Here is a 21,731-nt window from a genome sequence, read left to right as displayed (position 1 = left end):
TTGAACTCCATCTCCTGTTTCTTCCAATCAGTGGTGACTCGCCCAAGGGAGTACAACCACTAGACACCCATCACCATGTTGGTCTCTGGCACATCGACCACAAAGAAATGGTCTGTCATAGAGTAGTTCCCCATAACTACTGTCAAAGCGGCCACATACCGAGTGCACTACATGGTACGGTCACCTAGTACAAGAACTAAAAAGCCCTCAAACTTGGTCGTGGTGAGGCCCCTCCTCTAAACCAACTGGGCATTTATGAAGTTGTGGGTAGCCCCACAGTCAACTAAGACTGACACCCGTTGTCCCTGTATAGTGCCTCTGATCCTCAATGTCAAGAATTTGGGGATCGAACATAAAGAAGCAAGGACTCCCCGGATGGGGCAAAGGATGCCGCTCCCTGTGGAGGTGGTGGTGGTTGCCCACTATTTGCCAAACTCTCACTGTCTCCCATACCACACTCCTGCTCCATCTCATCCTCCTTATCACTGTTTGAAAAGACCTCAGTATAATGTGCTTTGCCAGCAGTGCACTGATGGCTTGGTGCCCAAGGCTCCCGACAAGTGAAGCACAACTTCCTCCTCCTGAGGTCCTTCCGTGTCTCATCATCTCGCTACCCCCGTCCCTGGGGGGTTCTCTGTGGTGGGGGTCTAGTGTCATGCCCGTTCTAGGGAAAAGGTGCTCGTGTCTTGGGGATGCCCCCCTGCAAATCTCTGGTGCACATAACTGCTTCCTACAACGTGGAGGGTCTGCGTGACTTCACCAGTCCAAGCAGGGGCTTGAGTAAGCCCTCTATGAAGGTGTATACCCTCCAAGCATCTGATAGGTCTGACACCATCATTGAAACTCGCAGAAACTCCGAGATGTACTGCTCTAGGGTTCCCTGTCTGGCAAAGTTGGGTTGGCTCTCTGAAATGAGCCTCCAGATCCCTCTAGTCAAAGCGTTCCACCACCCTCCTGGTGAAATCCTCATATGAAGCCACATTGGCATGCCCTAGGGTGGCCAAACCATGAAATCACCAGTCGTGGGCTCCCCCCTCCATGTGCAGTGCGGCCATCTTGATGGCTTCCAACTCTGTCATCTGGATGAGATGGAAATACGTGTCCATCTTCTCAACCCAGGCCTGAGCAGTGCACTTGGCAGTGCCATCGAATGTAGGGAAGTACATCCTCCCTATGGTCCTCTGTAGCTCATAGCTTTGTGTGCCCTGTCCTCCATAGCCCTTGCTCTTCTCATTCTGCTTGAGCTTGCAGAAATCTCTGAAAGAGAGTGCTTCCCTGAAGTCTGCACCCATAGACTGCCACTCTCTAAAGTGTTCTCCCATCTGTGAAGGATCCTCCATCCCTGCTGGTTCAATCTGTGCCACAAGCACAAAAGAGGGCAATGTGGCTCGAGTTGGCCCACTGGCTTATGGGGGTTGTGTTGTAGGTGAAGGGTGATTGAATTGTTGAGATGCTCCAAATGTTTCCCCAAATAAGAATCCCCTAGGGGTGGTTCTGTCCCGATTCTGCATTTTAATCTCCTCTAGCATTTCTTTTTGCCCCTTTACTAAATCATTCAAAGCTTTCAAGAGGTTGTCAAAATCCATCTCCTCCCTGCTCTTGGCCTCTACCATATCTTCCTCTGCTACCACTACTTTCCCCTATCCTCCGTGTCTGGAGAGATTTCAAACTCTCTTTCTATGCTCCGGTACCTCTGCCTCCTGTATGTAATATTCTACTGGTCCCCTTCTCCCATAGGAGAAAATCCCCACAGCTGATCCAAGACCTAGGCTCTGATACCACTGTAATGTTCCTAAACAGGAAATTAAGTGCTAAACAAAGCAAACAAATAGTCCAACAATCAAAAAAACGAAATACACATCACATACCCATGACAACTCTGGAAATAAATAACCGTTGAGCCATTTTATTAAATCTTCAGGTGCAAATACAATGATAAAATAGAATGGTGCACCTAGGCTTGTCTCTAAGGACAAGAGTGACAAAACTCAGGTGAGCAAATGCAGATCAAAAGGTTGCCCCAACTGCTGCACCAAAATTGATCTGCGCTGCCCAGAAATTCAACTGTCTACTGGAATCAAAGGGTTGGAAACACTGCTTCCCATGCTTAGAAAATTATAAGATTTCAATTCCCGGATCCTTAGCCAAAACCCACCAAAACCAAGGGTGGGTTTGGCCTAGTTCAGACTTCTGAAATTCGACCCCCAAGGAGCCCAACCTCAGCTGCAACTACAAAACTCGGCCTATTGGAATGAAGCTGGAAAACCTCCCAAAAACTACCCCAAATCACTGGGATGAGCCCTCCTATGAATTTCCTTCCTTCCCCAACTGTGATTCCGGGCTGTAGCTCTTCCCCTCAAGACCCACGTGTTGCCTGGACTAGCCCTCTGCGTTGTCCTCCAAGACTGGAATTCGAACTACCTGTTTGCTGCACTCCCTTGCTCCAAAACTCCTCCTGAGTGCTGACCCAATGATGTCCTTCGAATTCCCTGGTTTCCCCGACTAATGGCTGGCCCAATGAAGCTCCTCCCTCTACTGCGTGTTCTCTATTTGTTGGCCCAGAAATACACACTTCCTGGTGATGGCTGAATGGATGTGTTGTGAATACTCCCTGGTGCTCCTCAAGATGCTATGGAATTGCCTTCCTAGGGTGGCACTCATAGTCCCCCGAAGGTAAGGTGGAATCTCTCGCTTGAGAGATTCGTGGTTGAACAATGAGTTGACTCAGTTAAGCAACTCGAGCAAATAGTCAAGTAAAATTTGATATGCAAGAGTGAATGAATGACCAAGTGAGAGGCTCTTCCTCCTTATGACTTTGTGGGCCTCCCTTTGCCTCATGTGGGCCCCTCCAATTCGAATTGCCTATTACGTATTCCGACGTGGGTGGCCCCCACCTTCCACTAGCAAACTAATATGTCTGTATTTCTCCTAAGTCCCTAAGTCGAAACTGCTTGGGTCCTTTTCCTTGGCAAAATTGTGAAAAATTGTGTAGAGACAAAACCTGTTACAAATGTTTTTGGGAAGGGACATGACAGAAATTGTCCCTAGACCAGGGGCATCCAGACACCCTAGCGATGGTTGAGGGAAATCTAGGCATCCTTGTTTTCCAAGGGAACATCTTGAAAATATGGTAAAATCCCCTAGAAAGAGGGGACACCTACCATCCACTTTATCAATAGGGCAAGGGATGAGCAGCTAGGGCACATATCAAACCCAACATATTCTTTACATGAGCAGTGAGGGCCTTAAATAGAGAAAATCTCCCTTCACACACATCACAACTTACACAAATTGCCCATTACTTAGAAGGGCACTCTTAGAATTCGATGATAGGAGTTACCAATCTTGTTAGAGACAGTGAAAGATAAATACTAGACTAAATGATAAACGTTGACAAATTGAAAAAGCATGCCACTAGATGGAAAACATGTCAGTAAGGCCACTGCCAGGCAAACACAGGATGAGCACAACTAATTGTAAGTCTCAACTTAAGATGCTAATAGAAGTGCCACTATTTTCACATTTATTTCTATCATATAAATGCATTTACTTCATTCTAGCAAATAATAAGGAGGTGCACACTATATAATATATTTATTCATTCAACCGTATAATAGAAAGGTGCACAAAAGAGTGATCAAAACACTCCTGCAAAATTTAGCATTAACTCCAATTTATCTTTCATGAAGTCTCAATAATTTCACCAAGTTCTCTGATAAAAGAATAGATGCAACCCAATAATAGAAACAGGTTGGCTCTTGTTAAGCTTGGAAAACGAGAAAAACTAATGAATGCTTTTACAGTTTATTTGAAATTTGAGTAAGCCGGATACAGGGTAAAGAAATTGATTATATCCCTAACGGCATGTTGATGTACAGGCATGCTTTTGTATATGCATTAATGTCATTAGTATTCCTAGAAAGTTCAGTGGAAAACCCACGAGGTTGTTGCAACAAGTAATAGTAGTCCAAGAAGACCATACTGAATTTGCATATCAGTGTCTCCAAACTCATCTAGAGAATGTTGCAGACGGTGCCACAAGTGGATAAACATATTGTGTTCAGCCTGAAGACAAGAGCAACATTTGTCAATCAAGTATGTCAGCATAGAAACTGCACATTATTAAAATGCTAAAGAAATTGGAAAATGTCCAAACCAGAAATTCAACTCCAGCAACTTCAAATATAGGATAAATGTTAATACATGACTGCCTCCAGATCTTTACATTTTAAAAAGAACAGCATATGAGAAAATTATGAAAACTTAAGAGTTTGATGCAGCCTCCAATAGGAAACCAGGGAAAGGTTTAAGAAGCATCCTCGGTAACCAAGAGGAAAAGATCATCTGTGCTTCTTGCAGAGTTATGGAACAAGCCTACAATGATGAAGCAAACTTGCCCAATCTAGAACAAGGCCTATGGATGAGCATAGTGAAAGGAATTAGAGATAAAAGAGTTGAAAAAGACTTGCTGCTGACCATTATATTTGTTAAAACTGCCTCCAAGAACACCAGCCTAGGAATAAAAGGATTTTTAAAGGAAGAAAGAAACTTGATAGAACTCCATGAAAATCATAATCTTAACCATACCCCCAGTTGTAGAACTAAACATGCTGATAACATGGCAAACGAAGGAGGCTACCCTCCCAAGAAATGATTCAATTATTGAAACATTATGAAGGTGGTGTAAATGAATCATCCTTTGTTTTTGATAAGGTGCCCAAATAGAATGACTGCAAGAACTATGAATTTGGTCACCTTAGGAAATCTCTCAACTGACCAACTTGTGCTAATCATTAAAGTGTCGGCATAAACACTCAACTCGGAAGCAATCATAACAAGGCGAGGCCTTAGAGGTCACAACGAAGGCTACTGGCAGAGCTGAGTAAAGGAATCTTTGATAAGAGACATAAACAGATGCACAGACTCAGCAACAGCATTGCTGTAGACAGCACAATTCAAAACAATACACATTTTTGTCACTGTCATCTGCTAATCAATAGAAAAATCAAGGTCCTGAAAAATCTAAACTTGAAATTTTCTCAAAGTCTTGCAGACAGACAACCAGACTAAGGATATATATACCGTGAAACTTCATTCAGATCATAAAGCTGTCAATTACTTAGTTGAAACAGAGGATTAGCAAGCCAGAAAGCCAGAAAGTCAGTTATGGAACAAGCCTCCAATGATGAAGCAAAGCTGCCTGATTTAGGACAAGGCCTATGGATGAGCTTAATGAAAAGAACTAGAGGTAAAAGAGTTGAAAAAGACTTGCTGCTGACCATTATATTTGTTAAAGTTGCCTCTAAGAACACCTAGGAATAAAAGGCATTTTAAAGGAAGCAAGAAACTTGATAGAACTCTATGAAAATCATAGTCTTGACCATACCCCCAGTAGTAGCAGTAAACATGCTGATAGCATGGAAAAAAAAATGAGGCTACCCTCCCAAGAAATGATTCGATTGTTAACATTATGAATGTTGTAAATGAATCATCCTTTGTTTTTTATAAGGTTCCCACATAGAATGACTGCAAGAACTATGAATTTGGTCACGTAAGAAAATCTCTCAACCAACCAACTTGTACTAATCATTAAAATATCGATATAAATAGTCAACTTGGAAGCAATCATAACATGGCAAGGACTTAAAGGTGACAATGAAGGATATTGGCAGAGCTGAGGAAAGGAAACTTTGATAAGAGACATAAACAGATGCACAGACTCAGCAGCAGCATTGCCGTAGGCAGCATAATTCAAAACCATTCATATTCTTGTCACTGTCATCTGCTAATCATGAGAAAAATCAAGGTCCTAAAAAATGTAAAGTTGAAATTTTCTTGAGTCCTACAGACAGGCAACCAGAATGCGGATAGATATACTGCGAAACTTCGTTCCGATCATAAAGCTGTCAATTACATGGTTGAAACAGAGGATTAACCACCCAGAAAGCCAGTCCTGAAGATCAAGATAGGGTTACTTAACAAGACTTCAAATTGGCAGTAGGATCCATTTGTGAAGTCTCTATTTTTGTTTTCCTTGTCACATTACTTCAGTCTAGCCTTTGGCCATCAGACAATATTTGTAAATTGTTAACTAGTGAATAGGGAACTGGGGGCAGTGATGGTTAGCTGGCTAGGACTATAATTGAGTAGTGATTACCTAACTGGTACAATGTCATGCCAGCCCACTAAGTGTGACTAGTATTGACGGCAGGCTGAGCCAAGCCCTGAATTTTGATTATTATATAAAATAATAATCAAAGTTTATATTTCCTGAATTTAAAAAGAACATTAGGATAATAATCCCCTCACCTGCAAATATATTGGGAGTGTGTCATTAAGGTCAACCTGACCAGGTGATGCTCTGGAGATTTTAATCTGATTCTCATCAACTGAATCACAATGAACTGATGAGACAGCTGGTTTTTCAACATTTTTTCCGGTAAACCCACCATATGCAGAGTCGGTATGAATTGTTTCCATCACTGATCCAAAGAAATTTGTAACAGGTACCTACAAAAACAAACACAGATGCAATAGCAATATATTAAATCTTAATAGGGAATAATATCTGTTGTACAGAAATAAATTAATAAGTACAGATTGCATTCCTCACGGGACATAATGAATCCTTCTCATCACTATTAATTCAGTTGGTATTATTCATTTGATAATGGGAAATGATGTATGGTATTATTCATTTGATAATGGGAAATGATGTATGTTTTAGTAAAGCCAACTTCCAAATTTTGAAGAATGGCCTAAGCTATGGAAAGCATTACAGCATTATATAAATTTGACCTTTCAGAGAATAGACAATAGAAAGTTATGTCATGTTTGAAGGTTCCTCACTGTAATGTCCAGAACCTATCTTTTCTGTAAAGAAGTTGAATCCCCGTGTATTATACAGGCATGTTACCATTTCTTGCTTATTTAGGAAGGGAATTTCCTTGTAATCCTATTGTTAGATTGATTTAACTCTTTTTTCCATGAAGTAATATATGATGCTTTTCTCAAAAACAAAATTGTCATCTTGTGTTACATAAAAATACATTTAAGCATACTTACCATACATGCTTATCGAAATGTATATGGATACAATACGATATGAAAAAGATACCATATTTGAAAAAACCAAATACAGCCAAAATGTGAGAGGGCACATCCAAAATACAGCAAAAGTCAAACAAAATATGCCTAAATGTGGTTGTGATATGACTGAAGTAGAACCAAACTACTACTGAAATATGGTCAATACACATTGACCATATTTTTCATATATACAGTTAAATATGGTTGAACTAGTATCCATATGTTGATGTTTGTAGTTCGGGCAGGTACTTCTGCACAGCACTAAGTGTCTATGTATGCAGAATTCGCCCAAAGTATCCTTGGGATGATCGCTCAACTATCAAGTGAGTTGCTATTGTAACTTAGGAAAAGCACATAATTAATTATGTTGGTTATTGAGCTAAAGAAACTTAGGAAAAGTAAAGTATTTACTTTAGTGATTATGTTTTAATCTCAACCATTGATCTCAAGTGAGGCAAGATCTAATCTCGCCCATGCATCACTTTGGAGATTAAGCTTATGGATTTAGCTCAATGAAAATCTATAAAACCAATTCTAAGTAGAGGAGAAAGACACACCATACAACGGCACATGCCATTGAGAAAGAGATTTTCTCAAGAGAGGAGTGACATACTCAAGTGTGTCGGGTCCGAGGAAGGTGCAGGGGTACAACATTGGAGATCCAAATCAGCAAAGCAGATCAAGCACAGATCTAGGGTATAATCATCAGGATCAGATGTAGGGTATGTTGCAAATGTATTTTTCTTAGTTGAGCCATTATGCTAGGAGGGGAGCCCAAGTAGGTTCAGATTATTAATTTAATGAAGAACTGTTGGTTGAACAGAATTTGTATGTGTCGCATGTGATTGAGATTAGTTTGTTGAGACGTGTCGGTGTAACTAGGTTCGGTCTTCATAATGTCTATTGTAACCATGATTTTATATATTTGATATTAAAGAGAAAAGAAATCTATTATTGTCATTCTTGATGCATGGGTTTCATACTCAAGATAAATTTATTTATAGGTCAAGCATCCATTGAGTGATTCTAGGTTTGTCATAGAGTTATGAAGTCAAAAGAGTCATTATCATAAGACACATTTGGGCATGTTGTATCTTGTCAAGAAATTTTTTGTAAAGACAAAAATGTCATAAAGACCCTCCAAGACCTTGTAAAACAAGACAGCCTACAAGAAGGATCAAGTCGGCCTCATGGGCAGCAATTCAACCTCTTAAGAAGCCTATACATAAGGGAACCTCGACTTCATTTGAGGAGACATTCATTCAAGCAAGAAAGAAGTTCGATCTCCAGAAGAAAGAAGCTGCAAGATAAAGGAAAAGGGTGAAAATCAAAGAGAAGAAGAGAAGCAAGATTGAAGTTTTGGACCTCTCTCTCTCTCATGTTAGGGTTTCTAAAGTAGCTGCTAGACCGAAGTTGCAGAAGTTGTTGGGGAAGTCGAGGTTGTAGAAGAAGTTGTTGGGGAAGTCGAAGTTGCAAAAGAAGTTGATGGGGAAGTCGAAGTTGTTGGAAGCTGCTAGGTCGAAGTTGTTGGAAGTTGCTAGGTCTAAGTTGTTGGACACTGCTAGGTCAAAGTTGTTGGAAGTTGTTGGGTCAAAGTTGCTCATCAAGAAGAAAAGTTGGCTTGGCCTTGGAGGGGTCTTTGACAAGGGTCTTAGGTCTTGGAATTCATAATCTGAACATTCTATAAGAAGAGAAAAATTCTTGTGTGTTTTCCTCTCAAGAAGGAGAGGTTTTGGCCCTAGCTTGCAACCCATATTTTGTGTCCTCTTGTCTCATTGATCTTCATTGTTTGGTAGTTGTTTGATGATAGCAAACTCATTACTAATCAAGAGAAAGAAGAAAATAATCAAGTTAAGTAAAAATAAATCACAAGCAATTATTAAATTAAGAGATATCATCTAATTAAGTTGCCCCTTGATTTTTCAACATAGTTGTGTAATTTGCTTCCACTGAGTAATTATGCTAAGAACCTAGTTGTATTTTTATGTGCTAGACATGTGATAAATCTAGTAGGAACTAATTTTTGAATGATAGATTAAAAATTTAACATGGTAACAGAGCTTACACTCTGATAAACTAGCCTCAAGAATTTTGTGGGTACTAGGTTTGTATAGGCATCGCTAGGGCTAGGTTAGATCGCAATCACACGAGGCACAAAATTTTAAAAAAATTAGGCCAGAACCAGAGAATCGAAGGCCATACACTATACGAAGGCCAAGGTTGTGTGTCAATTGAGTAAAGAATGAAATTTAAAATAAAGAAAACAGTGACGGTTGAGTGGGTCACTAATGGCCTACACAATGATGGTCAACAACCATAGGCTATCACACTTAGCCACCAAGGAAGTAGTTTGAGGCTACAGGCACAGGGAGCAAGCTACGATGAGCGACAATGGAGACACAAGTGGTGTCGGGCTTGCAAGAGCCACTATGTAGTGAGATTAGATTGTTGCAGGGCCTTGTGTGTAGAGGAAAAGTTAAGGCCCACAAGAGTTGGTCAGCGGTCCAAGCTGCTAGAGGGATAACCATATGTGTGGTAGGCAACGCAGGGTTGTGCAAATATAATTGGTCGGCAACAACTCCAATGAATTAAGGATCACAAGGTTGCAAGCGCAAGAATGTCAAGTTGTGGGATAAGTGGTTAACTAGAAAACTAGTCGCTACAGGTAGCATTCGAGCATCGGGACAAAAGGATAGGCATTTGGCTACGGAGCAACACCCTCAAGTGAACAGATCGAGCTAACCAACCGACATGATTTTCATAAGGGAACTAGTAAGTGGAGGGTCAACAGTCAGTACAATGCAAAAGTAACAACAGACATAGGTTGAGCATCTGTGAATTAGGGCATAGGTTAAGCGTAGGAAGGAGCAACATCGACGCAGGCAACATTCAAGCCAAGACAAATCGCAAGAAAAAACATCATTGCTATTCGTAGCCAACAAGAGACAAATTGTGACACGGGCAATTGTTAGGTGCGGCAAAGAAGGCGGGGCATAGGGCTAAGCCACTAGGAGAGTGCTATAGTTGTCAAGACAACCACAAAGCAATGAGACGCCAAATGCACAAGTGAAAGTGCAAAAGTCGAGCCGCTACAGAGGAACCTTGCTCATGCAAAAGCCTACAACAACATGGTGATAGTAGGTCGCAGATTACAACAACTAGAAATTTGTAGTCACAAGTTTGACATCATCAAAGTGAGACAGGGAGACCATACTAGTCAAAGTGGCAGCAAATTAGTTTGAATGGGTGCCTAAAGGACCACACACATTTCTTCAGTTAAAAGTGTTTAACAAACTAAGCACATATCTTCGACAAGATTTGGTAAGATGAATGCAGTGGCTTTTCGGTTTGAAGACAGACTGGATAGAGTGTCAAACTTCTTGCCTTGGAAGGCTAAGGCCACCTTGATTCTCAAGGAAAACAATCTCTGGGAGATTGTCGAGAAGGTGATCCCAAAGCTGACAGAGACTAAGGAGAAGGTTTCCCTAGCTAAGAGGGAGATAAAGGCACAAAGGGAAATCTTGTACGCGGTGAAAGACCTTTGATTTCTCACTTGTCCAAGAAGAAGTCAGCAAAGGAGATGTTTGATGCCTTGGTGGGTCTATACCAAAGTAAGATTGTTATCAGGAAAATGGCATTGAGGGACAAGATTTGACCTACACAGATGACTATATCTAAAATAGTGACAAGTTAACTAATAAATATCATTCAGATTTGTGATCAACTTGTAGCAATGGGGAAAAGGATGAATGATGCAGAGTTAGTGAATATGACGCTAAACGATTTCCTAGAGATGTGGGATCCGTTCATCAAAGGAATCTATGCTCAAGAGAACTTGCCCTCATTTAAGAGGATATGGGATGATTGCATCTAGGAGGAGATGAAGGTATATTCAAAGGCTAAGGTCATCAAGCAAGAAGGTGACAAGAACTAGATATTGTCGGTAAGACATGAAGAGCAAAGGAAAAGATTGGAACAAGAGTGACTAGTCAACCTCACAACCAAAGAAAAATAACTTCACTAAGGTCAAGTGCTTTGCATTTCATAAGACAAGACATTGCTTCACGGTGTTCAGAGAGTAAGGGCAAAAAGGATACACAGACAGCTATAGGTGTGTCTGCAAAAGCTTAGGTGAAAGAGCTTTCCAGGAAGTTTCAAACAGAATATTCACTTGTTCCCTACCTTTCCTCAAGCACCATACCAACTAGTGCATGCCTACCGGATAATGGACCCATGCGACATATGATAGGAGTACGAAAGTCGATTGACAACATGACAAGTGGGACTCAAAGTTGCATGTGGAGTATGGTGTTGATACCAAACATGCAATGAAGGGAGTTGAAACAGTGATATTCCAACTTGAATTAAAAGGTTGGTTGAAAGTGAAAGAGGTGCTATCGGTGTTGGAACTTAGGTAGAGTTTGCTCTCTATCTTTGTGATAGAGAAGAAGGGCTTTGTTGTAACTTCCTGGATGGACAAGCACTGATTAAACCTATGGGATCTAACACAGGCAATGGTTGCATCAATGGAGTTAGAGAGAACAACTTGCATAGGTTAAAGGGCCAACCTATTCAAGCAATGGAAAGACGGAAAAAGTAACAGAGAACGAGAAGGAAGCTCCAAAAGTTGAGCATTTTCTAGGGATTCAATCTTCAGGTTCAAGTGGGGAGGAGCGTTCAACAAGTCTATCAAGAAGGTATCTTGGTATGAGATGACCTTACAAGATGTTTAGGAGCAGGAGGCTTCTCAGGACAAGTCCAAAGGGAGTAGGTCTTCGAGGAAGATTCTGAACAAGGTGGCAAGGAATGCTTCTAGTTCAAAGGCAACAACCATGGTAGCAAATTTAGTTCCAAGATCAAAGCTTGTTCCAATTGCCAAAAGTACCTCCCTCACTAAGAGGGAGTGTTGATGTTTGTAGCTTAGGAAGGTACTTTTGCACAAGCTGAAGTGTCTAGGTGTGCAGAAGTTGCGCAAAGTCTCCATAGAGCACTTGCTCAACTATCGAGTATGTTGCTATTGTAACTTAGCTTAAGTCTTATTAGGAAAAGCACATAAATAATTATGTTAGCTATTTAGCTAAAGAAAAATAGGAAAAGTAAAGTATTTACTTTAATGATCATGTTTTAATCTCAATTGTTGATCTCAAGTGATGCGAGATCTAAACTCGGCCATCCATCATTTTGGAGGCTAGGGTTAGGGATTTAGCTCAACGAAAACGATGAAAGAAATGCTAAGAAGAAGAGAAAGATCTTCCATACAATGGCACACGTCATTGAGAAACATAATTTCTCAAGTGAGGTGTGAGATATTCAAGTGTATCGGACCCAAGGAAGGTGCAAGGATTTAGCATTGGCGATCCAAATCATCCAAGCAAATCAAGGATAGATGTAAGGCCTGATCATTTGGATCAGATGCAGGGTAATGTTGTAAATGCATTTTACTCAATCAGGCCTATTACGGTATTACCCACCAAAATGGGTAACCCCATCGGAGAAAAAAAATTCTCCTATCTTGGACAACCAACCAACCAGCAGCCCTACACATTGCTCATTGATGATGATATGCCACATTCCTCCAACATTTGCACCGATCATGCACCTCTCACCATTCAAAACTCCTCTTGAATGAAAGTGGGCCACCTCTCAATAGGTACTTTAACCATTTTTGTTTGTATCTTATGGAGAAAATTGGTAGATGTTTACCTTGTCCGACGTTTCGGGTGGACACTCCACCCATCATCAAGGACCAAAAAGCAAACAAACGGTAAGCGTGATAGCTGATCATACCTATAAATATTAAGAGCATGGAAACTAGTACAATGGTCACAAGGATGTAAAATATCAAATTAAGCTATGAACAGTCTGTTGTCGCGCGGATTGACACGACAACGCTCGGATCGGGGGCTGTCACTCTGATCCCCGATCCCTCCGTTTAAGCCTGTCTCCCGCGGCTAAGGGGGGTAGACCCTGTGAGGTGATGGAGGCCAACTGCCAAACAGTTGGGCTGGGAGACGAGATGCACGATAGGGATAAGCACTAAAACGATTTGATGAATTGAGGAGACCAGTGCCTTATGAGATTGGTGCCTAAATGATTACTTTCTAGGTGATATAAGAGCATAAATCATAAACAGCAATCACCTATCATCAAATGATCAGAACAATGCTTTAAATATCCAGAAAAAAACCACAAAGCTCCTCAAATAACGATATCCAGCAAACTAAGAGAAATAAATTGCTTTAAATAACAGTGAATCCAGATATCTATTTGTGTTCAGATCTCAGCGTGAAAGATACAGCATGAATAAAAACACTGAAACTGGCAAAATAAATTTTCCAAAAAAAAAAATTTATTATTTTATTTTTTTTTTACTAAGCAAAATCTAAAAAAAAAATAAAAAAAAGAGATTTAAGAGAATAAATCTAGAACTAAACTATTTCTTTGTTATTTTTCCCTTTTTTTTTTTTTTTTTTTTTTTTTTTATATTATATTTAAAAAAAAAAAAAAACTAAGATCTAAAACTTTTAAAAAATCTAAAGCATTAACTAAATAAAAATATAAATAAAACTACAACCATATATAAACTATGAAGATGTTAAAACAAATGTGAAAATTTTAAATAAAACAAACCCTACAAATCTAAACTAAAACTAAGGAAATAATTAAAATCTATATGGCAATGATACACGTTACTCTTAAAACTAAAATTTAAAAGAAACAACAAAACTATGCTAACCCTACGACTACGCTAATGGAAGCAGCTCAAACGACTTGGAACCGAAAATCCAAACGCCAAATATGATACGTGACCCTTAGCTACAGCAAACCAAGAAAAATTTCGACGCGGAGAACCTAAACCCTCGACCAGGACAACCGACGGCGGCGGAAACACATAAACGACCCGGTTTCGAAGCTTAATCGTGATGCTGTGCAGGTGGAGGGCCGAAACGATAGGCACGCGGACCAGACGGAGGGGTACAGGACCGACGTAAGGAGAAGAGGCCAGTGATGCTGGCTAGCTTGCGGCTTGATGGAAATGACGAATGCTGGCCCGCACAAAAAAAATTCAAACCGATTTATATGCAATGCAGGTAAAACTGCTGAAAGAAAAAATGAGGGTCGATTGGCTTATGGTGAAAACGGCAGCTTGGAAAGGGATGGGGAACCTGGCGGCGCGATTCAATTCCGCAGATGAATATAAATTAAACTGAACTGAAACCAAACAACGAGCGTTTCAAAGAAATATATACAGGGTCGATTTATTATAATTTTAATGAAACGAAATCTGAATCGAACGTGAAACCCTGCAGTTGCTTTTACATTTGCACCCAAAAGGAAACGATTTCTCCTTACGCCTATTGAGGAAAAAAAAATCTGCGTGTATTTCAAATGACGGCGTTTTGAAACTCACCTGAATGCTTAGGCTTGAAATCAGATTTTGCTACCTGGTATGATTTCACGCCGCTGTTTGAAAGTATTCAGCCTTCTTAACACTGCTCAGATCTGAGACGGCTGTAGGCTGAGGGGCAGAACTATGATAATGCTTTGAACCCAGTACAAAATTTTGAATTTCTTCCCGCTCCAGCAACCTTGAAAAATTCCTAGATCAGATATACCTGTAATCTGCAAAGATGAAAACGAAATCTGGCGGACATACACAAAATTTTGCAGTAAAACCCTTGAAAATTCGCCTAAAATCAAAATTTTACAGCTCTAGAACAGCCAGATTTAACCATGATTGCAGTAACATTTTCAATATATCATAATTTGAACTTTACTGTGAAAATAAAGAAAAATCTCTCCTGTAAAACAGAAAATGAACTTTAAATAATTAACCCAGGGCACAATCAGCTGGGCTCTGCACAGAACAGCCTGTGGGAGTCGGCTGGTTCAGCCCAGAACTTCCCCAAACGCCCACAAATACCCTTCACCTAAAGTTTTCCTGCACACCTCAAGCAAACATCAGCAAAGAGGGCAAGAAATGCTGCTAGATTTCAAGAAATAATGGAGATACCTGCCATTATTTCAGAAACCCTACAACATTCAAACCCTAGCACGTGAGCAAGATACCTGTACTCACAATGCTCTGAAAAACCAGCTATTTTAACTGCTGAAAACTGAAATATGCAGAAAAGCAAAAATCTCACAGCAATTCCAGAGAGTAACACCAGCCAGTTTGAACCCCAAAGTCTTTTTATTAATCAGAAAATCAGATTACAAGAGAGCTTTCTCAGTACAGACTCACAGATCAGATAAAAACGTAAAATGACCCCCTAAGACCCTATATAAAGGAAATGATCCCAACGGCTAGTTTTGGGTGATCTATGCTGAAGCGATCTCGACCGTCGATGAGGGTTAAGACATCCCTTAATCTCATCCGTCGATTTTATTTTTAAAAAAAATTATTTGCATGCATTTACAAAAATATTATTATTTTATTGCTTAGGGTTTTTGCTTTATGTTTTTTAATTTTTTATTATTTTTTATTATTATTATTATTATTATTTTTTTTTTTTAATTTATTATTTTTATTCATTTTTTTTTAATTTTTAATTCATTTTAAGATGGATCATCAAACCAAGCCGTTGGAAACATCACCTAGGACGTAGGACCTAGGACTCATGAGGGGATTTACAACATTTTCAACCCTCAAGACACATTTCATCATGATTTTTTACAATTTACATCTCAAAGGGATGAATCCACTTAATACAGACCCTCATAGAACACCCAGTTCTGCGACACAACCATAATCTAGCAGATTGACATGCTAGGATTCTCCTAAAGTCCTAATAACAAAATGCATCCCGGCTTTGGGGTCGGGTTTGAAGGAAAACTCTGCCGATCCATGGATCGGTGAGACTAAAAACCTCCCGGGACGCAGATCATCATTAGAAAGTCAGGTCCACCTAGGCAATTCTACATACATGACTCTGATCTGCTTAGATTATTTACAATTCATACATGCAGACTGGGTTTACAACAAAAATGATCAAGCTGTTGATGACTGTAGGCTGGCACGGACACGTCGTTCAGGAGCTACCCCTCTCTGCCAACAGAAAGGAGGCGTACTGCATGGGCAGTTGACCAGTAGTGGTCAACATCTGGCTCTACTTGGGGACACGTTGCTGCACTGGTAGGAATGTGAGAATCCAGAATCTGCATCCATACAACACACAAATGAAAATAAGTAGCGTCCATTCCAAAATCATCATATACATTAAGTACAGGAAAGATAAAAGCTCTTCATTTATTGACTAACTAATAACATGAAAAGTAAATCTAATCCTAAAAACAGAAATGAAATGCTGAAAAGACAAGGAGTAGGGATAGAAATACAATACAAAAGATGCCCCATGGCATCAGATATCATCTCTGAAGAACAGCTTGAGCATTTGGCCGTTCACTGGTAGATCAAGTGGTTCGCCATCCAATCTGCTCAAGTAGAATGAGTTTGGCCCAGCTATATCTCTAATGATGTATGGTCCCAGCCACACGCTATCAAACTTCTTATGCTTTCCCGGTTTTTCATTTTTGCGGTCCCAAAGTAAAACCATATCTCCAACCTGCAAAGATCTAGATCGAGAGCATTTATCAAAGGTTTTCTTAATATTAGATTGATTTTTACATATAGTCTCAAAAGCTGTCCGACGAGCCTCATCCAATTCCACAATCTGATCTATCCTATTCTGAACAACATCTTTATTATCGGAAAAATTTTGGAGAAGCTGATAAGCTGGCAATCTTAGGTGCACAGGTAAGGTAACATTCAAGCCATAAACCAATTCAAAGGGAGATTTACCAGTAGATTTCTTCTTAGTAATTCTGTCTGCCCACAAAGCATACTTGATTTTGCTGTCCCAAGACTTCTTGTTATCTCCTACTATTTTCTTGATAATGGTTATGAGATTTTTATTACTTGATTCAGCCAAACCATTACCCTGAGGATAGTAATTCGACGAATGAGATAAGACAATGCCATATTTGAAACAAAAAGATGTAAACTCTGAAGAACTAAAAGCCTTGGCATTGTCAGTAGTGATCTTAGCTGGGACACCAAATCTAGTAATGATATTGTTCTCAATGAAATCCATAATCACCTTTTCAGTGGCATTCTTAGCAGGAATGGCTTCGACCCATTTAGTGAAATAATCAGTAGCAGTCAAAATCCAAGAGTAGCCATTGCTAGAATTTTCATGGAACTTCCCTATGAAGTCCAGACCCCAATGCTGAAAAGGTGCCTCTACAATAACAGGTTGTAGAGGAAGGGCAGCAAGCTTCTGCTTCCCAGTGAACAGTTGACAGGCTTGACACGTTCTAACAAACTTGTGCACATCAGAAAAAATCGAAGGCCAATAATGGCCAGCTCTCAGGATTTTGTGGGCGGTAGTTCTAGCGGCATAATGACCACCACAAAATCCTGAATGAAATTCGGAGATTAATCTTTTGGACTCAATATCGTCAACACACCTAAGCACTATGCCCTCTGGATTTCTCCATCCAAGGCCATCCTTCATAAGGCAGTACTTAGTGGCTTTTAGTCTAAGAGCCCTTCTCTTATGAGCGACTAAATGGTTAGGACATGCAAGGTTTGTTAAGTAGTAAACTATGTCCTTATACCATTCATGCTCAGCTAACCTTCTTAATTCAGGTGAAGATAGATCGTCAAGGCAGAAGAAACCAAGAGTCTTTTCATTACTTTCAGCTAACATTTGAGCTAGACCTTGGCCTTTGATCAGTTTAGTGGGTCTAATTTCTAAATCATACTCCTGTATCTTAGTAACCCACCTAGCACGAGTCCCTAAGCAATCAGTTTGAGTTAATATGTCTTTAACAGCAGAATGTGGGACGAAAGCGATGATCTTAGAATAACCCACATAAGTTTTAAAATGCTTAAGAGACTTGACCAGGGCATAAGCCTGCTTTTCCATGGTATTGTACTTCAATTCGGAGTTTTGAAGTGCTCTACTCATGAAAGCGATAGGCTGCTCATGACCATCTTTATTCTTTTGAAGCAAGACACCGGCAATGGTATCCTCAGAAGCGAAAGAAAAAATCATGAAATCTTTGGAGTAATCAGGACTAACAAGGACAGGAGCTTTCGCGATAGCAGACTTGATTTCTTGGAAAGCCCTTTTGCCCTCTTCCTGCCAGACAAATTTCACATCTTTCTTCAGAAGACTTTGAATGGGCTTAGCTATTTCCGCATAATTCGGGATAAATCTTCTAATAAAATTTATCTTTCCAAGGAAAGACCGAAGGGACTTGAGGTTATGCGGAAGAGGAATCTTTTGAATTGCTTCAACTCGTTCAGGATCGACCTTGACTCCTTCCTTAGAAATGATATGACCCAGAAGTTTCCCTTCAGTTACCCCAAAGACAGATTTAGCCGGATTCAAAGAAATTCCATATTCTCTGCATCTATCGAAAACCTTCCTAAGATGATCTATATGGCTGATACCATCTTTAGAGAAAACAGTAAGATCGTATTGGTAAATTTTGATGATTTTCCCGATTAACCCTTTGAAGGCATAATCCATGGCCCTCTGGAAAGTAGCACCAGCATTTGTTAACCCAAATGGCATTCTGATGTATTCAAAAGTGCCCCATGGTGTTGTGAATGTGGTCTTGTGTCGATCTTCCTTTTTAACCCAAACTTGATTATACCCAGAAAAACCGTCTAGCAATGACATCATTCCAGACCCAGTCGCTCTTTGCAACAAAGTTTCCATTTTTGGCAAAGGGTAATTATCCTTTTTGCATGCTAGATTAAGGTTTCTAAAATCGACACAGAGTCTTATTGTACCATTCTTTTTCCTGACAATCACTAAATTCGAACACCATGTCGAATGCCTAGTTTGAGCGATGATCCCTGATGCAAGCATTTTCGTAAGCTCTTTCTGGACCAGGGGGGCTAACTAAGGATTAATCTGCCTAAGCTTCTACCGGAAGGGTCTAGCATTTTCGTCCTTTAATGGAATAGTATGCTCCATAATATCCTCCCTATAGCCCTTCAATTCATCATAGGAAAAAGCTAAAACATCTCGATATTCGCGAAGTAAATCGGTTAACTTTTTCCTTTCCTCCAAACTAGTACCTTTACCGATTTTAACTATTTTCGGATTTTCAGAAGTGCCAATGTTGACTTCAAGGTACTCACCTGGGTCCATCTTGTTTTCTTCTCTCAGCTTCGTGGCATCATGCCGATCAAAATGTTGCTCTAAGGCGACCACATTTCTGGGAGTGGGATTTATGATATGTCTATGATCTAAAGACCCCTCCTCGTCAGAAACTAACCGGAAATCCTCAAACTCGTCTAAACTATTGAGAAAACGAACGACTTGCTTTTCATCATTAAAAACTTGCCAATGCTCTGAGTTGTCTGGAACAGATGGTCTGAATATTACTTCCATTTTAATCTTATCGTTAATTAACTCATCAGACAACTGGAAAGTGGTAGCAGCTACGGCAAGTTCATCTGCCAAACTATTTAGCTCTCTAGGAATTGCTTCAAGGTTAAGGGCATTGAAGTGCTCCATAGTATCCCACACAGCATTTCGATAGTTTCTTAATCTCTGATTTCTACATGTGAATTTGTTCTTAAGCTGCATGATAACCAGATCGGAATCCCCCTTTATGCTAAGCAACTTAATCTTCAAGGCTTTGGCCAATTCAAGGCCCAACAATATGGCTTCATACTCAGCGACATTGTTGGTTGCTTCAAATTCTAGACGATAGGCAAACTTGAATACGTGACCAAGGGGAGACTTAAGCACAATCCCAGCACCCTTACCATGACTAGAGAACGCACCATCGAAATACATATACCAGACTTCATCTTTAAGACTTTTACCCTTTTCGTCGGGAGGAGATATAAAGTTAGACAGGATAGCATAGTTCCCGATGTCAGATTGCTCTCTAATTATTTCGTTATGAGGCTTTTTAGGATTTTCAACATGAAATTTCCTCTCAGGCTCTCTATTTAGTCTAACGAAACCGTCACCGCTAGGAGAAGGAATCATAGCATATGACCAATTCATCTGAATGCTTCCCCCTAGATCAGAGGCCCACTTCCTAGACAACAGCATACCCCAAGCATCAGGTACATCAACGACAACAATATCCATAACAACCATGATGTCTGGATAAACCGAAAGATGAACTTGCAAATCCTTGATTAAACCATGTACTTCGATTTTCTTAGAATCCATGGCACATATATTATAGTAGGGTCTGGAAACTCTTAAGTTAAGCTGTTCCATAACCCTTTTAGTCATAACACAAGCAGATGCACCTGAATCCAACATGCAGTTATTCAATTTATACCCATTGACTAACAAGGTGATAAAGAAGGGTTGATGATCCTTGTTATCAGCATCTACGCTTTGCAGGTAAATAGGAGCATCCTGATAGTCAACCTCACGAATCTTCTGTTGAGAAGCATTGACTTGAGGACCCTGAATTGCTTTTAGTAACTTGTCTCTTTGGGAAGGGATCTTAGCAATCTCAGATACGGGAACCTAGATTTTAGCATTATTAAACCAACTCCCCAAATCAACATCTATTCCAGAGTTTATACCAGGGTTTAAAGTTCGAGGAGGAATTTGATTCCCGCTCTGATCTTTATCCCTTCTCTGGTATGTTAAACCCTTATCTCTAGCAATTTCCAGAATTTTCTCAGGAGAGGGTTTCTCACCATACAACCTAGCCAAAATGTCATCTTCGTCTTCAAGGTTATTTATATTAAAAGCAGATTGAGGATTCCCAACATCATAGCTCCTTTCCTTAACATCTATCCAGTCATTCATAGGCAAAGGAAACTTGCCCCCTACTACGTTTATTTGCTCGCCTATCCCAAACATTCCATTGTCTAGGAGTCTTTTGATGGTGGGACAGGAGGACTCTTCGTGAAAAGCATCGCAAGCACGACAGTAAGGAGGAGCATTATCAACCAGATTAGTAAGCGGATTAGGAGGCCTCTGCTCACTGGATTGACCCTTTCTTTGCCAGTTACTATTTCTGTTATTATTATTTCGTGGTTGAAAATTTTGCGGTTGCGCTCTTTCCATTTGAATCAACCTATTCTGCAAAGTGTTTATCTCCTTGTTATGATTAATTTCCATGGTTTCAATTTTCTGAAGCAATTTGAGAACAAGTCCATTTTCAGGGTCTTGGACTGCTTTTCCCTTAGGTTCCTTCAGTTTTGTAGCAGCCCTGTCATAACCTGGGATTTCAGACTTCCCAGAAGCTGCCTTGTCCTTTTCCAGTTCTATAGCTAAGGCTTGGCAATCTCGATAATCAGTAAGTTTAGCACGCCTTAACTCATAAGATGGTTCAGGACCAAAGGCGTCAATATAAAAATCTTGGAGAGTTTTATCTGAAGGTTTGTAGTCTTGAGGTAATTCTCTAATAATACCATTAAACCTTCTATTAAATTCTTCAACAGTTTCGTCTTCTCTCTTTTTCATCAGAGTAAGAGCTCTTACAAGATGTCTTCCCTCTCTCTTATCTCCATATTTTTCTCTAAATGAATTAATGATTGATTGTAAAGAGTCAAAAGAATTAGGAGGTTTTTCTGTAAACCAGTCATGAGCATCACCTCCTAGAGTCAAGATAAAAAGGGTCATCCTGACATCTTCATG

The 21,731-nt window shown here is 40.0% G+C and overlaps 1 protein-coding gene across 1 annotated transcript in view; it reads right to left on the bottom strand.

Annotated features, from left to right (window-relative positions):
- Positions 1 to 3,582: 3,582 nt before the first annotated feature.
- The window catches only part of LOC149144492 (uncharacterized), a 219,237-nt gene continuing 201,088 nt past the window's right edge, over positions 3,583 to 21,731 (bottom strand). The window contains exons 9-10 of the mRNA XM_089448782.1: positions 6,310 to 6,510; positions 3,583 to 4,065 (exon numbers count right to left, since the gene is read on the bottom strand). Of these exons, the coding sequence (XP_089304908.1) occupies positions 3,925 to 4,065; positions 6,310 to 6,510 (342 nt within the window). The 3' untranslated portion in view covers positions 3,583 to 3,924. The remainder of the gene's footprint in view (positions 4,066 to 6,309; positions 6,511 to 21,731) is intronic.

Source organism: Pinus tabuliformis, chromosome X, assembly GCF_031772625.1.
Source record: "Pinus tabuliformis cultivar Carrire ecotype Pingquan chromosome X, CPIR1, whole genome shotgun sequence".
NCBI lineage: Eukaryota > Viridiplantae > Streptophyta > Pinopsida > Pinales > Pinaceae > Pinus > Pinus tabuliformis.
This window is presented reverse-complemented; position numbering and strand designations above follow the sequence as displayed.